At 41.1% G+C, this 17,162-nt stretch overlaps 1 protein-coding gene across 1 annotated transcript in view; it reads right to left on the bottom strand.

Moving 5' to 3' along the window:
* Positions 1-17,162, bottom strand: part of DTD1 (D-aminoacyl-tRNA deacylase 1) — a 29,159-nt gene that overhangs the window by 9,481 nt on the left and 2,516 nt on the right. Inside the window, exons 2-5 of the mRNA XM_066625030.1 lie at positions 14,664-14,754; positions 14,195-14,430; positions 9,821-9,918; positions 2,316-2,491 (exon numbers count right to left, since the gene is read on the bottom strand). Coding sequence (XP_066481127.1) covers positions 2,336-2,491; positions 9,821-9,918; positions 14,195-14,430; positions 14,664-14,754 — 581 coding nt within the window. The 3' untranslated portion in view covers positions 2,316-2,335. The remainder of the gene's footprint in view (positions 1-2,315; positions 2,492-9,820; positions 9,919-14,194; positions 14,431-14,663; positions 14,755-17,162) is intronic.

Consider the following 17,162-nt stretch of genomic DNA (forward strand, 5'->3'; position numbering starts at 1 on the left):
AGAGGGCAGCCTCACCCCCGGATAGAACCAAAAATACTCGGGCCATGCTGCAAATTCAACAGGCAACGGAGTGTTGTCCAACTGCTCCATCATGTGGCAAGATCAATATTCTCCCTACAAGAATGTTAACTTCTTCCATGCATCAACTCAGGCTGAATAACCACTCTACTGGGTGACTGAATCAATTTTTTTGGTCTCAAGTGATGCATGGAAGAAGTTAATGTCCTTGTGGGCAGAATACTGATGACAGCCTTGCTGCATGGACAGTAGTAATACACAGTGAACTTGTCATGCACTAGGGCTGGTTTTTGGTCATGTGAATTAACTAACCGTTCAAGTAACTACCAAATAATTAAGATATAGATTAGCCCTTCTAAAGTATTTTTGATTGTTCAAAGTGCTTTCAATATCTTGTAGCTCAATTCAGATGGTCCTCCTGAACACGATTGGAGAAAGACTAGCTCAAGTGTTCCCTACTCCCTTTTACTGTGTGGTCCCCTTTGGGCTTCTTGTTTAGCAGCAACCAGTTCATCATGATAGCTGGTTTAAGGGCAACTACTAACCATTGTTGTCAAGTGGTAGCAATGTTAGCAGTAGCAGCAGCAAATTCAGATGTAAACTACAGTATATGGCAGTGCTTCCCAAACTTTTTTGACTAGCAGCTCCCTTGACCTACTGGGTTATTGGCTATGGCTCCCCATTTGGGCTATAATCCTATACACTGTAAAGGGCAGCAGGTTTTTTGCGAGGATTCCATGGCTCCCCTTGCTGGTTTCCACGGCTCCTTGGGGAGCCATGGCTCACAGTTTGCGAACCACTGGTATATTGTAAACAAGACTGAAAGAGAAGCCAGACACCAGAGGGGAGTAGAGACTGCATGAAAGCACAGTTTGTTTCCAACCATGGTTCAGAGGATTATCAGAATCAAGACATTCTCAGTCATCCTTGCAATTCTCTAAAAATAGGCAGTATTATCCATGCTTTATAGAGAGGTGGATGTGTTAAATGATTTGCCTAAGACCACCTGGTGACTTCACAGCCTAGCTGAGAATTGAACCAAGGACCTCCATAGTTTCTTAGCCACTGTACCACACTAGTGCCACAGTATGACCACTTTTCTTAATAAAAAAATTAAATCTGCATAGACATTCTGGCATTGAGACAGAAGACCAAAAATAGAGTTTATCATACACTGAAATAAAGTCTTGCTTGTTCTGTCATATAAGGAAAAGTTGAAGGTCCAGAACAAACATCTATTACGGGAAAGATGACAATCATTGTTCACAGAAAACAGCATGGTATGCCAGAGTAATGATAAGGAACCAAGTATTTAGTACTGAGTGACATTCATCACTCTGACCTTCATAAAACATTGTTTTTTTGTCTATAAAAACCCCAACACATTTTGGATGATGCAACACTCTCAAGAGTAGGTAAGATTCCAGAAAACATTATTTAGTCAACCATCTCACCTCTCAGTGTTCTGGAAGAGGGCTACAAGGGAGTTAAGAAGCTATGGAGGTGTGCCCAGGGTGGTTCAGAAAAGAAGGAAATGGCCTGATTATTAGAGAGGGGAAAGCTGTAAAATGCATAGGAAGAAGGCCCACAGCAAAAGCCACTGAAAAAGGGGAGAGAGAGAAGCAGCTAGTATAGGAGATTGTGATGAGAGAGGAAAAAGGGATATGCTAAGGAGAGATGAGAAAGGAGTTTTAATCAAATGGAAGCAGAATGCATTAAAAGAACTGGAAGCTTGAAGTGGATGTGGACTCATGGGGAGAAATGCAGAGACTGATGCTCTCATCTGCAGCAGAGAAAATTTAGTAAAGGCATAGAGGGATGTGGCAGGAGGGAAAGCCAGCTTGAAGCAGTTGAAATTGATTGGGCCAGGGTGGGACTAGTTTTGCAAGGTCAATATTCCCCCACCTTCAGAAAACTGCCACTGTCCAATGACTCATTTTAAATTCATAAAGCAACAGTACATGCCCAAATTTTCATAACACTACAAATAAGTGTTAAATTATTCTGAATATGCTATTCTCAAGAATAAACAAACCTTACCTTACTGGATTCACTGGAGGTCCACCTGATCAAGCAGCTTTTGCAAGAACTCCAGCAACCAGGAGACTTTCAACAGAACACCAACCTACCTTTTATCCACCCCTGGATTAAACAAAAGCTGATCATAGTACGGACATGCATTTTAGTAACAGGCAAAGAAAGACGGGGGCTAGGAAGTGTGCATTTATGAATTCCATCTCAAACAGTACTGAAGCATGCTGAGTTCAAGTTATTAGATGGAAAACAGGAGCCCATACCTGAACCGTATCTTGATAAGCTAAGGTTCCCTTTCTGAAGACACGTCGCCCTCAGCCCCGCTACTTGCGCTGGGATCATTTTTACTTCGAGGAACATTTCTTTCTCTGCTCGATTCAGAGGGCACCTTCATTCTCGTCTTCTCTTTCCTCTGTTGTTGTTTCTCAAGCTTTGCCAGCTGTTTGCAAAGGAAAACAGTGTCATAAATGAAGGCTCAGCTCAAGTGGTGCAGCACTGACAATCTCCTAAATGTGAAATCTCTCATACAAAGCTGGAAACTGGTACACATGTCCAGCTGACTACTACATCTGCTTTTGACAACAGTTCTCTGGTACATGAATCTTAACATCAGGGTCTTCAGAGGAGCACAACAATCTCTTAGGAAGGTTCTAATTTTTTTCAGCTGAGAATATCACACACCACTATCTACTTTTGGAGTTTTGCCAAAGCTACATAAAAGACAGATGCATAATGCTTCTTTATTAGCATTTGCATTCACTTAAAACAGCGGTCTCCAAACTGGCCTGCAGTGCACTGAAATTTTTGATTCGGGCACAGTAGTGCCATGCTGTTCCATCCTGCAGCCTCTTCACATCAATGCAGAAATTTATACCAGGCAGCCGCCTCTGCTGCCAATCCCCCAGAGGCACCACTAGGGTTTGTGTCATGCGGTGCAAGAGCTCACTGTATCACCCCAATGATGGACCAGACCATACAGAATAAATCACAATATCAGCTCCAATGCAGTGGAGTCAGTGGGGTTACCCCCAATAACTTTATTTATTTTAATATACCACAGTACAGATCACCCAACAAATCTGTAACCAACAAAAAAACCAGTGGTCAATTTGATGACAATCACAGAACTTAATAAGAATTCTAGTATTAGCTCTGATACACAGGAATGAGAGCCGGCTCATGCTAACACCTTATTAGTTCCCTGCTCTATCATAATACCTCATTGGCTCTCAGAACAATCAGTCTCATTGGTCAGTTTTGAGTTAAGAAAAGCCACTTTCTGTTACACAAGGCAGTTGTGTTTTCCTTTTCTGGTTATTTGGCTAGACTTTTGATATAATATACATATTTAAACATGATTTGTTTCAATGTGTTCGGCATTAAATTACCCATCAAATGATATTACTTATCATGATGGTATTATTCAAAAATACCAAGATTTTCACAATTCTGGCCAGTAGTGGTATCAACCCCACTCCCGTATCCATGGGTCCCAATTATGGGTCCCATGGTTTCACTTATCTGTGATTCACAAATTTCCCCCATCGAGCAAATGACTTATCTGGCTCTGATTGCAGCCCTCCTGTCGCGGTTTCCTGTGTCTTGCTGTCTCTGTGTTGTCTGCAAACACTATTGAGAAGCAGATTGGAGGGCTGAAAACAACACAACGCTAAGCAGCCCCAAGGTAATGAAACAAATGTTCCCTTACCTTGAAGAAGCCTCCATACTACCCCCTCTGGATGCAGCACACACGCCACTGGCAAGGATGTATCAGTGTTGGAATATTGGATAGGATGGGCCCTTTGTATTCTATTGGTAGCTGGCTTTCAAGGTCTTAGAGCAGAAATTTCTCCCAGTCATACTACCTATGATCCTTTATGAAGTTGCTAGGGATTGAAGCAAGAACTTTATATCGCCATTAATCTTTGGTATTAATGTGTTCCCCTACAACACAAATATTGCCTATTTGATACAATAGGCCTGTTCTTCTATAAAACTTCCATGTAAATGGGTTTTAAAGCCAAGTTATCATATCTGCTGAACTTCTGCTAAGTGAGAAAAATCAAGTTCTGCATTATGTTCAAAACTACTTTCTAAAAAGAACAATTCTTTCTAAAAGTCTACCAAGACAGCTCCTGATCCACTATATTTCCAGCACTAATTTACTTCTCTTCATATGTCTGATATTGCCAACAGGCAGTTTCCCAGCAATATTCTTTCAGACTAGTGGAGAGCCAATATAGCTGACCTCTAACAGAAAGGTCAGAAAGGTATAAATAGAAAAATATAAGCATATTGACTGGCTCAAACAAAGGAATGATAGTTTTGGCATCACAGTGTTTTAACATATCTCCTTGGAACAACAGAACTACTATACAGCTTGTATCCTTAAAAGAACCTGGATGTCTCAGATACATCGACATAAAAGGATCTCAATTAGCTTGACAGGCAATTGACACAGTCATTATTTCATGATGTTGCATCTCTATTCTCAGCAAAGAAATCTATACCAGGTGTTATATCAAGAGAGTAAAAGTGATTGTTGCTTACTTAATGACTTGCTCTAATTAAGATCCTCCTGTGACTGGAAATGTAAATCAATGAACCCTGACTTTTAAGTACTGGACTTGTATACATACCCCTGCTCAAAACACAGCTAACTGGCACAACATCATTCAAATGATGGTACTACTTATATAGAAGCATAAGGGATGTGCATTATTTCACAATGGACCTGTGAAGAGATTATTCATTTACATGGAGAATACGCACATGTATCCAGAACCTTACAACAAAAAGGATGCACAGACTAAGAAATTAATAAAGCGTTGTGAATCAGACAAAAAGTGACTGCACAAGAGAATGACAACAGAACCCAAGTATTTTTGCCTTATATCTGGAACATCATGAGTAAGATTGGGAGGATAGTGGAGAAAGCCAACCTCATACCCATCTACAGACCTACCAAAAAGATCTCAGGGTGGTCTGTGAAGGATTAAAGACCAACACTGGCTGGTGTATATCGTATTCCTTGCGAGTGTGGGAAAGTCTACACAGGGTCACAAATAGGAGTGTGCTTACTACAGTAAAGGAACACAAATGCCGCAGGCACTTAGAGCAAAGTGAAAAATTAGCAGTGGCAGGGCACGCTGTGAAAACTGGCCACCAAATAAATTCTTTCTATAACGCAACAATACCATACTAGAATCTATAGAAAGGCCACTGAAATTCAAAAACATAAAAACAATATAAAAAAAAGAAGAGATTCTCAGTATAAGTAATGCCTGGCTTCCAGCATTCAAATATACTAGAATAAAAAACTTTGAGGAGAAACTTATATAAGAAATTGCTGTAATGATGAACAGACAAAAGAGTGTCAGTATGCCTTTAACAATTCAAGCAGGAGCTGGCAGTTAAGCCAGTAGCCAACTAACAGATGAGAGGATACAAATTCTTTGTAATCCCCGAAGACGCTTTCCACAGTTGAAAGTAAAACGTTGGGACTAGATCCTACAATGTGTTTTAATCCATAGCTTAAAGACTCGAGTAACATCTTAAATTATTTTTTAAAGATCATTCATTTGCTTGCTTCGTCATGTCACAGTGTCCACTTCTAAAATAGTACATAACTGATTTCCTTTTGACAGTAACTAAACGGGATCAATTCCTGACTTCTATTACAGAGTGGACATTAAAAATTAAAACTAATATTCTTTTTCTAGTAGGGCTATAAAGAGTATGGTACACTTCCAGTACATGCAGTCCTTTTAAATTCCCCACCACCACCATGTAGCACTATGTCAGGTTTTCACATTTGCTCTTCATAATAAACTGAGGTGGTTTCAGGTCACAGATTAAGTCCTGCAGAAGAAACATCAAGATTTTACCTGACTAGCATGTACTTCTGAGAGAAGCACATTATGGGCACATTATGAAGAGAACAACTGATTCAAAGAGCCACCTCAGAGTAAGAGAGTGTGGGAATTTTGAAAAGGGAACTTAAGGCTTCCAAAACTTCTGAAACATGAAAAATAGCTCTGCAACGTGTGTTCTATAGTTCCCATAGCAACAGTTACCAAGGTAGAGTACATCATAATTAACCTTCAATTAGTTTAATATGCTTATTCATGATGGATCTCTTGTAAAGAGAGGCCAGCTTTTCATCCCGCAGCAGTCCTCTGCATCTAATTTCTTTCCCACAAAACTGAAAGATGATTTTTCTCTGGTTTAGGTTAGGAACTTAGCCCAATTCTAGGCATGTTTACGCAGACATCAATCTCTCTGAGTTCAACAACATTTAACCACAAATATGTACAAATAGAATTGCAGTCATAGGCAGTTAATTTTTTTAAATTACAACACTCACACTATATAGTACTGACTGCCAAGTTTACTATAGTTCCAGCCAGGCATCATCCCTTCTGCATGTGCAATAAAATCAGCTGTATGTTAGATGGCATTGTGTCAAGTTGAAAAGCAAAGAAACTCTGTAGCTCAATTCAGACATCATGCTGAACCATCGTCAAGGAAATTTTACTCTAATTTGGCATGATATCAGAAAGGAAAAACAATGTTTTGCAAAATAGGCAGCAAACCAGAATCAGAAACTTCAGTTTGAAGTAGGTTCGCAAACTGTGTTTGGCATGATGCCTGATTTGATAAACCAGAGATGCCAAACTCATTTCATACAGTGGACCAAACAGCATTCATGATGCCTGCTATGAGCCAGAAGTGACATCAATAAGCAGGAAGTAACATCATCAAGCAGGTGATGGCCAGAAATAAGCACTTGGTTCTCATACTGAAGCCTATTAGCTGCAAATGAGAAAACATGCAAATCTTGATCATATTTTCAAGATATGGGAGAACCAATTATCATGCAGGCCACTCTTTCAGCAGCACTGCTTCTCTCAAGGTGTCACTGCTCAGCAGCTGAGAGGTGGTCTGCAAAGTGACGCCTCTGCAGAAGCAGTGCTGCTGCAAGGCTGGCTCATATAATGGGCTCTCCCTCTCTTACCCCTCTTGGTCTGCCTCTACCCTCATAGCATTCATCGCCTTCCATCTCTCCCTCCCAGCGCCTTCATAGAAGCAGCACTGCTGAAAGAGCAGCACTGGGAGAGTTCAATTATCACATGTTTAGCTTCTACAACCCAGATAAACACCCCGTGTTAAAAAAATAGTTGTCTGCTCTATTTCTGTTTAGAATTATAGTTTGCCACATTCGTATATCACAAACTATGGTCATTAATATAAGTCAAGACTTGTTTCAAAGCCAGAATCAAAAAACACAGTTCGAAGTAGGTTTTTGAATCATGGCCTATAGGCAATTCTGGTTTGTGATGGCCATTGTTCCTCCAATCTCGAAGCTGCAACAAACCATAAGTAGTGTTAAGCAGGAAACAGATGGGGAATTAGTGCACAACAGGGGAGATGAAGGAGGTAGCTCACAAGCCCACAGTACATTCCCAATTATCAACTTCAGCTTCCCCAGCACTTCCCCAACATGGATGGCGCTTACCGTTCCGCAGGGAGCCTCCTCAAAGCGCCTCAGTACGCCCCCATTCTATGCCGCTTTCAGCTGCTTCTGCCCAAAAATCCGAGCACAAAGTCTACCCGAGCATCAGAAGTGAAGAATAGGGGCAAATGGAGGCGCTTTTCAGAGGCTCCCTGTGGACCGGTAAATGCACTTCACACGGGGGAAGGGCTGAGGAAGGGCACCAGATCCAGCCCACGGGCAGGAGACTGGAGAATCCTGATCTACTTAATTCAGGGGTCAGGGAACTTTTTTACCTCTTACCCCCCAAAAAATTTATAAACGCAGACGTTACCCCCTTGATTTGAAAGTAAGGAAATAAAATAAATAAACAATAAAATAAATAAACAATACTCACCTTACCTCGATCCCACGTCGGTCGGCGCGGCTTTTCTTCTTCCTCCCGCTCTGTCCGCTCGGCGGGAGACACTGACGGCCCGGCGCTGTGTGATGACATCATCACTACAGCGCCGGGCAGCTCCAGTCTCCCGCACAGAGCGGAGAGAGCGGGCGGCTGCGATACAGCCTGAGTGTATCGCCTGCTCCCTTCCGCTCACCGCATCTGAAGGTGAGCGGAAGGGAGCAGGGCAGCGGGCGGTGTGCACACAGCGCACCAGCCCGCTGCCGGCCCCCTGGAGCGGGTGGAGAGCGGGTGCGCTGACTCCCTCCGCTACCTCCCCGCCCGGCGCCCGCACACAGTTAGGTAAGGCAACCTTATTACCCCCAGATTTTCACTTTTACCCCATTTGGGGTAATTTACCCCTGTTCCCCGACCACTGACTTAATTGATCGCTAAAGCGATGTCTGACCTGAATGCATAGTGCTCATTCATCTCCGAATTCTGAGCTGGCAGGTGAAAGGAGTAGGCACTGGAAAGTGCTTTCATTCAACAACATCTATTTGTGACAATAATATTCTTGTTGAAATATGAAAGAAACCATATTAGGCAGTTGTTGGACACATCTTTGAGCTAGTACCCTGATGCACTCACAAATTGTGGCAGCACTTCAGTAAGTGCAAAGTTAATGCATTAAGCTGGAACAAATGTATTCATTAGATTTACAGCCCTCTCCATTCCAAGTGCACAGAGTTGATAACAAGAGGAAAACCTTTTAATTTGCAAGCCACTTGCTATTCAGTACAGTACATTAGTCCTTCACTAGGTATATACAATTCCTTTGCTGATCTCTGTGGGCATGCAGTGCAACCATGCAGAGAGCAGCATAGGAACACACAGTAGAAAATGAGAAACAAATCAGAACAAATGGAAACTGAGACTTTGGTACAGATATATCCTAACATGAAAGAGGTATAACAGGCCCTAAAAGCAGGCAAAAACGGGAAAGCTATGGCAAGAAAACTGTATTGACACCTACAGTAATCGGAATAACTCAGATCTTTTACTGAAATAAATATTTTATTTGGAAAAGTATGACACGCTCAGACACAGAGCCTTCAGAAATATTTATAGCACTGAGACCTGGAAAATAGGTGAGATAAGAACCCTACAAAAGATTCCTGCTCCTGCCATGTCTCATCTCTTTTCTGAGGTATGCCACAAATACAGCACTCATTTCTAGAAACATCCCCAGTTGCCACTTTAGCAGTCAGGAGCTGATGCAGATGCTATGGACATCCATGACATACCAGGTACGTTTATTAGCTAGCAGCTCCATGGCAACCTGGGAGTTTGATGGCATGAGCTCCTCCAAACGAACAGGCTTTCCCCTGCCATTTCCAATTATCCTCTTATGCAGCTCATGTACTAGCAAGGGCATTCCATACATACAAAAACATCAAGGACCTTGCCAAGCGCATAAAATGTCTTTTGAATCATAAAACTGTAAAATTTTGTTTTATAACAAAGCCATATCATACAAAACAGCATTTGAAAAAGGACCACAGTCACAAAGATGCAACAGGATCTGAGTCATGTTTTATTGCCAGAATAAGTTACAGCTTGCGTCCTTGGAAAATTTCTCTGAATCTTTGCAGCAGCTGCTAAACACACAGCTGTTTTTTTGGTAATAATTTTTTCAGGATCACCAGAAAGAAAATTTATTCTTTACAATAGAAACCAAGAATCATGATCGCTCAGAAAACGCTTAACAATTTTGAGATCTGACCACAAGGACTGACTGCACTGAAGTGGATAGAAGCATTGGTCGCCATAGCAGTATGTCCTGTGCAATCTCAGCATAGGCCAAGCAAAGGAAAGCACCTGATGTAACTTACCTGCTTAGAGTCAGTGGGTGCTGCAGGGGATTCCAGTTCTATGGTCACAGGGCCATCGTTCTGGATATGTACCTGCATGTATGCGCCAAATTTGCCATCTGAAAAATTAAGGGGAAGGCAGGTAGATGACATTTATTCTAGGGGGACTGTTGGTTTTTCATAGCTTTGTTTCTTTCACTTTGAAGCCAATGCAAGCTGCACTGTATGTGAGGAATGCTATTTTATCCTTTTGATTGCAAATATCTTGGCAAATCAACTCAGGTTTTAAGTTTTCCAAAGGAACCAGACACTGAGTCTTGAAAGACAAGCTCTTAATTTCAACACTGGTCAGAGAGGATAAGGAAAATTTGATTCATTGCTGCGATTTCAGGCTTTGCATTTACAGTATCAGTTCTTTATCATGTTGAGTGGTAAAAAGACATTCAGTAAATCATTATCTCCATAACTACCACCATAAACCAAGTTGCTCTGAAACAACTGACATTTTATAAATGGATTTAAGCACTATCAGGTGCTATTGCAAAACAGTGGAAGTGATCGTATCTTCGTAATGTCAATCAGAATCTTACTTCTTAAAATCTCTCCATATCACCTACAGTAGAACCTCCAAAGTTGACCACCTCTCTAATGACCACCTCCTTAAGTTGACCTAATTTTCACAGTATGGACAGACTCTGCATATACACTATGAGAGATCAACCTCTCTATACTGACCACCTCCGTAAGTTGTATCTTGACCACTCTGACCATTGCACAGAGTATTAATTTACCCTCCATAAGTTGCCCACTGAACGCGATACTGTAGGCCTGTGTTTTGTCTGGTTTGTCCCATCTTGGAAAAGCAAGAAGCCACATGACAATCCCTCCCCTACGCCTGCTAGCACGTGTGCAAAAGGGTTTTTCTAGGTGGGCACACTGCACATAGCCGACAGACCTGTGCTGACTGCCGGTTGTACCTGGACATGTGCCAAGTTGTGAGGGACATGAGGTTGCTTGTGCGTAGTGAAGTCACTGTCCTTTCACTTTGGTTCCCATCACCAGTGCATTACTTTACACTTATATTGAAACACAACTGCTATTTTGCTGCCTATTCTCCCGATTTGGAGAGATCCTTCTGGAGCACTTCACAATCCCTTCTGGTCTTCACCACTCAGAAAAGTTTAGTGTTATCCACAAATTTGTCCACCTCCCTGCTTATCCCTGTTTCCAGGTCATTTATGAAGATGAAGATGTCCCCTGGGGGTTGGGGATAAGAATAGGCCCTCAGTTTGGCTGTACTCGTCGTAAGAGGCGACTAAACAGCCACCGGGTAGATAGGACTCGTTAGCCTGGGAAGGCAGCTCATCTGAGAGAAGGAAAACTCTGATCCCAAACCTCCATTGCCTTGTGGCTACATCCAGTTATGGAAAAGGCTTCAGGAGTCAACTTCAAGGCAAAATCCAGAGCCGGAGTCCCTAAGGCAGTTCATGGCTGAACACAGTCACGTTCTGGCAACTCCTGCGACGCCACTGGAACCAACCGTACTGGCTTCTGCCTTACCATTGGACCATTTCAGCAACGTGGAGAGGGGGGATTTGCTGCATGGGTAACAGTCTATCCTCCATATCTACCTTATCCAGGCTTCGTGCACTGGAGAGGACACTGTTCCAAAACCACTATTCAGAGCGTGACACCATAGTCTTTCGAGACTGAAGGATGCCAGCTAACAACTATGAAGATGTTGAAAAGCACCAGTCCCAGGACAGATCCTTGAGGCACTCCACTTTTCACCACTTTTTTTGTCAATTGCCCATTACACCCACTCTGTTTCCTGGTCCTCAACCAGTTCCCAATCCATGAGAGGACCTGTCCTCTTATTCCCTGACTGTGGAGTTTTCTCAACAGCTTTTAGTGAGGGACCATATCAAACACCTTCTGGCATTTAGTGAATCTGAGGAGACCCAGTGGAGGCCAGGCAGCCTAAGTAAAATGTGTGGGGTTTTTTTTGCTGTTGGGGCTATGTAACATGCTACATGTTATGGGCTTGCACTGGTCTGCCTGTCTGGGATAGCACTGGTCTGCCTGACTGTTATGAAACCAAGTATTTTTTTTAATTGACAATTTTTTTTAAGCTTATGAATTTTCAGGGGTTTTTTTTAAACACCGATTGTGGCCTGTTTATTCTCTGTCTCTTGATATAGATATAGATGATATAACTAGTAAGCATCACAAGAGGATCAATTCTCATTGATATTTGCAATAAAACGTTTTAGAAATCCAATCTAAATAATAACTTGGCCTTGCATTTGTTGTCCTGGGAGCTAAACATGATAATACTTAAATGCCTTTTTTCCTTATGTTGATCACCTCCCTATGTTGACCAATGTCCTCCAGTCCCTTGGGTGGTCAACTTAAAGAGGTTCTACTGTATTTTATTTCTCCCATACAAGCAGAATATTTAGATTAAATATGACATCTTTAAATAATTACACATTGTTCCATCGTTGTGACACAAAAAAGTAAGGACAACCCAGCTGAAGGTTCATGTGATGCTTTCCTCCTGTATCAACTGGGTTTGTAGGGTAGCAAGTTTAGGAAATGCATAAAACTAGCTATCTAGTTAGGCCTAAATGACATATTTTGTGCATCTGCTTGATTCCTTTTTCTGTTTGTTTTTCTTCTCAATGCACAATAGCCATGAGTGGCTTCAAAGCTGGACAGACATTTCATTCCTTAGCAGGGACCTCCCAATGAGGGTTATCCCATATTCACAAAGGATTGTGAGTGCAGAGCTGCCTTGCCATGAAAATGAATGGGGAAGGCTACGCACGTGGAAGGTGCCCAATCATTACTGTAATGAGCACAGTGCTCTCAGATATGATAGCTGTATGCAACTCTCTGCAAAAGTGATTGATGAACTTACTACAATACAAAAATTCTAAGGGAGGGATTATTTAGGCCTGGAAGATCTAGCCGTGATTACAAAATGATGGCTTACAGAACAGTTTCAGGCAGATTTTCAGTCTCTTGACTAAGCAGATCTCAACAGTACATTGTGTATGAGCATGGACCTGGATTTATATCCTTTTACCATACATTCCTATGACATGGATTGAAGATACATGAAGCAACAAGCTTACTGACACTGAACAGGTCTGGTGACTACTGGGGTTGGAGACTGCCTGGGAACCATCATGCATAAAGGTGAGATATGTATGTTAAAAAAGCCTATAACTTCCTAAATACATCTGTTTATAGTTACTATATGCTGAAAGGCTTAAAGTATGCTGGAATTTTACATGAGTTATAATCAGTACTTGTACTCGTAATTCATTACGTTTGAAAGATGATTTGTAAAAAGAGTATCCTATGGCTTCCAGGAACAAAATTTTTCTAACTTAGGTGGCAAAATTGCTGGTTAAGAAAATGGAGCAATGGGAAACCACTGCACTTGCTACAGATAGAATTAGTTAGAACTGTTTTTTTTTAAAGGTACTATAATTTCAAAAATTAAATTGTCATCCTAGAATCTGTGTGCTGAAAGTATGCCAGTTGATCAAGATTATTTGTTAATCATGGTTCTCTGAACTGTTCGCTTGTTTCCTGAATGCGCACTTATATGTAATGCAATTTTAATATGTGCCTTGAAAGCCAAGTCATATACTTCAAAAACCAGTATATCAGTTCACATCAGAAACCGAGAGAAAGGTCTCTGCAATGCAATAGCTTTGAATTAACTGGCCACGTGTGTTCATAAAATCTGAGTTTGTATATGCCTATGTATGTTCAGTCTTCTGCGTATCTCTACAATTTCCCAATCTGTATTGAGTCATATACTACTGCCCTGTCACTCTGCTCATTTTTCTTTCCAGCACAAAAGTAGACCATTTTCCTAATAGAGCAAGTGATATTTTAGTATCTCTGTGAATTTAGTTTTAATATACCAACATTGTTGTTTGGTTTTGTTCTGAAACCACTAAGCTTTACCAACATATTTAAAAGAACAAAGATATAATTATTGCATTGACTGACAAAAGGAGATATAAAGATTTCCAAAATATTTTATTGCACACCTAGACTAATCACTGAGAGATCATTCATCTTACTAGGATTCTAGTTGCCACTGAGACAAGCGATGCCTAAAAAAAGAACTGTGAGGTGGAAGCCACAAGAGCTGTGACTGACATTGGTAAGGGAGGAGGACAACTTCAACAACTATTAGGACTCTTCATTCCCAGTTTATCCCTACTTTCCTTCCCAAGCTGTCTCCATTTAGATATTTTAAAACTGGGATGGCGATGTCTCGTCGGTACTAATAAAATGCCATGTATACAGATGACACCAGAACAATAATATAGAAACTCCATTAATCTAACAATCAAAATTTTGCCTTACCCTGGATGAGCTCTGGCTTGTAGGTTTTGCGGAGCTGTTCCAGGAAACTATTATAGAAAGACTCAGCTTGGTCTGTCGGCATTGCCATATGATAGTCTGGCTTGTTTCCTTTCAGGATACATTGAAGAGTAAACTGGCTAACACACAAGACCTCATACTGCTTGTCCATTACACTTTTCGACCATTGTTTCCCACTTTCATCTTCAAAGACTCGCAGGTTTAAAATCTTCCGAACCCTAAGTGAAAAAGCAGAAGGCATGGAATGTTTTCTGGAAAAGAAAGGATTCTTAAAGTTCTGCAAAAAAATGAAAAAAGGACACAACCAGAAAATAAAAATAAAAGGGACATCAACATATAGATCCTGAAGATTTCACATGCTGATAATCCTACCACTAAAGATGAAAAAATATTTGTACAAGAAAAGTTAACATTTTAATGCAAAATAGTGTGATTCTTTGTACTGACTTACATGTGTTCAAGCTCTTTCTGAGTGTCTTCCACAGAGAGACCCAACAGGACACAAATGCCTCGGCCAATAGAACTGATTTGTTCTTCACCAACTGTAGGAAAAATGTAAGAATTCTCAACATTTCTCCTTTATGTCACAGCACATATATGCCCTAGTATGCTGCAATGACAAATGAAGCTTTAAAAGTGTCTTTGCTCCTGAATTAACTCATTTCTGCCTGGCCAGGTCCCTGTTTGGTCCCTGTTGCATATATGTAACATTGGGCAGACATGACTTAAGAAGCCAATTAACTGCCCAGAGCTTGTTGGCTCTATGCACCAATTCTATTTCTGAAAGAAGAGTTTTCTCAATCATTTTTTAAATTATTTCTTCCTAGATCAGGAAGAGATGGTCTTCTCACCTCCCCTAGCATAAACAAAATAGCAAGCTCACAAATGCCATCAAGATGCAAAATACTTATTCTTGGGTGTGACTGTTTTGCAGTACGACCCTGTGTATATTTAGAAGTACTGGTAAGTTCCACTGTGTCCAACGAGGCTTACTCCCTAAGAAGTGTGTTTAAAATTGCTGTCTTAGTCCACAGTCACTACCAAGCAGACTCTGTGAAAGCCAAGCACTGTCCATTTCATTACAGAACTGAAATCTTACAGCTAGAAAGAAGAGAGGTGCCAGGTTAAGCTTCTTCACAGTGCTATGATAGCAGGACAAAACGCAACTGGTAAAATTCTCCTTCTCCGCAAACTATTCAATATACGAGGGCCTGGTCCAATGCCATCCTGAATCCACCCGACAATCCTAGTTAATGAATATGCCTACCCTTTACCTTTAACTCAAGCAGTTTACTAATGCAGCATGATTTTGGAAGGTCACTCTCTTTAACTTACCTCAACATTTCAAAAATATTACTGTAAAGCAGTGGTTCTCGCACATTTAGCATCAGGACCCACTTTTAAGAATGAGAACCTGTTGGCACCCATTCTGCAATCCTAAACACACTTAAAGTGCAATCCTATACATGTTTACTCAGAAGTTCAACTGTGTTTAATGGGTCTTACTTTCAGGTGTGTAAAGGATTGCAACCCTAATCTGAGAGTACTACAATGGGACTTAATTCCACACAAGATCCCTGTTGTCGAAGAAAGGGCACACACAATCAGAGGCAAGACTGACAAATTCTCTCAGGTTATGTCTGCATGGAATCTTCCACACTTAATAGACAAACTAATGGAGGACAGGCCTAACAATAGCTATCAGCAAATGGAGCCTTGATGTTCAAGAGACCTTGAAGACCGTTTGAGTCTGCCTTCATACCCTGCTTGTAGGAAACATCTGGCTGGCTACTGTTGGAAACATGATACTGGACTAGATGGATCCATGGTCTATTCTAGCAAGGCTCTTTTTATGTTCTATCTTTTTAGCAAAAGAAAACAACAAAAGTCAAGAAGCATCATATGGCCAAAGATGTGCCAAGCAGTCATGTATGTGAGTGGTGTGAAGATGTGGCTTCTTTCAAACCTTGGATGTCATTATGTTACTCAATATGTCCCTTCACCAAAACCCTGAGTAGGTTCAAATGAAGCCAGAGCTCTGAATGAATGTGTTGTCTTCGTTGGCCATGCAGTAATAAGAGAAAGAAAGTTTATACAGTATTGGCCTTACTCCCTCCATTACACCCAGTGCTGCAGTGAACATAAAAGCAGCTTTTATACTTTAATGTGAGTCTCTTTGCTTCAGTCACTGCTCATAAGTCCCACAATTCTCATGCTTTCTATTCAAAGAGCAACTGGGTTTCCTGTAAGAACCTATTTTCAGCACTAGGGCTAAGCTCTGGAGAAACATACAGTAACAGTAGAATAGAATGATTGTGCAGTGAACCATAACTCTGAGGCAGCGCAGCTCAAGTACTACCACCAGAGCTGCCAACTTTGACAGAGGCTATCCCTAGTTATTTTTTTCTCCAATCTGACATGATGTTATTAAACTAAAAGGGCCTGTAAAAATTTCCAGGATGGCCTGCAGCACTCACCTGGAGATCAAGGCCAATGCTAACAGGCAAGCAAACCTAACTGCCACACATCTCTGATTAACCAGGTAGAGGTGCATCTTCCAAGCAAACAAACATAATAGTATCAGCTCCCTCACTTTTAAAAGTCACCTGAGGCATCCACATATTAGACAAGAAACATGCATCAAGCAGTTTGGGACTTCTTCACAATGTTGTTGTTGTTGGTTTGATTTTTTTTAAGCTGAACACCTGAACAAAAAGCGCTTAAAACATAAACAGCTATTTGCAAACATGGACATCTTAAAGGTGCACTCATCAGCAAGATGGAATTTGCTGTGACTTCCAATTTAGAATACACTTAATAGCAAACCCAGGTTTATCACTGTTATGATAAAATCACCTTTCTCAAGCACTTCACATCTGCTGTGTCCAAAGGATACACTAAGTCAGGGTTATTTCACACAACTGCAGGGAGCTACAGTGAACCCCAGCTC

Source organism: Tiliqua scincoides, chromosome 4 (assembly GCF_035046505.1).
Source record: "Tiliqua scincoides isolate rTilSci1 chromosome 4, rTilSci1.hap2, whole genome shotgun sequence".
NCBI classification, from domain to species: domain Eukaryota; kingdom Metazoa; phylum Chordata; class Lepidosauria; order Squamata; family Scincidae; genus Tiliqua; species Tiliqua scincoides.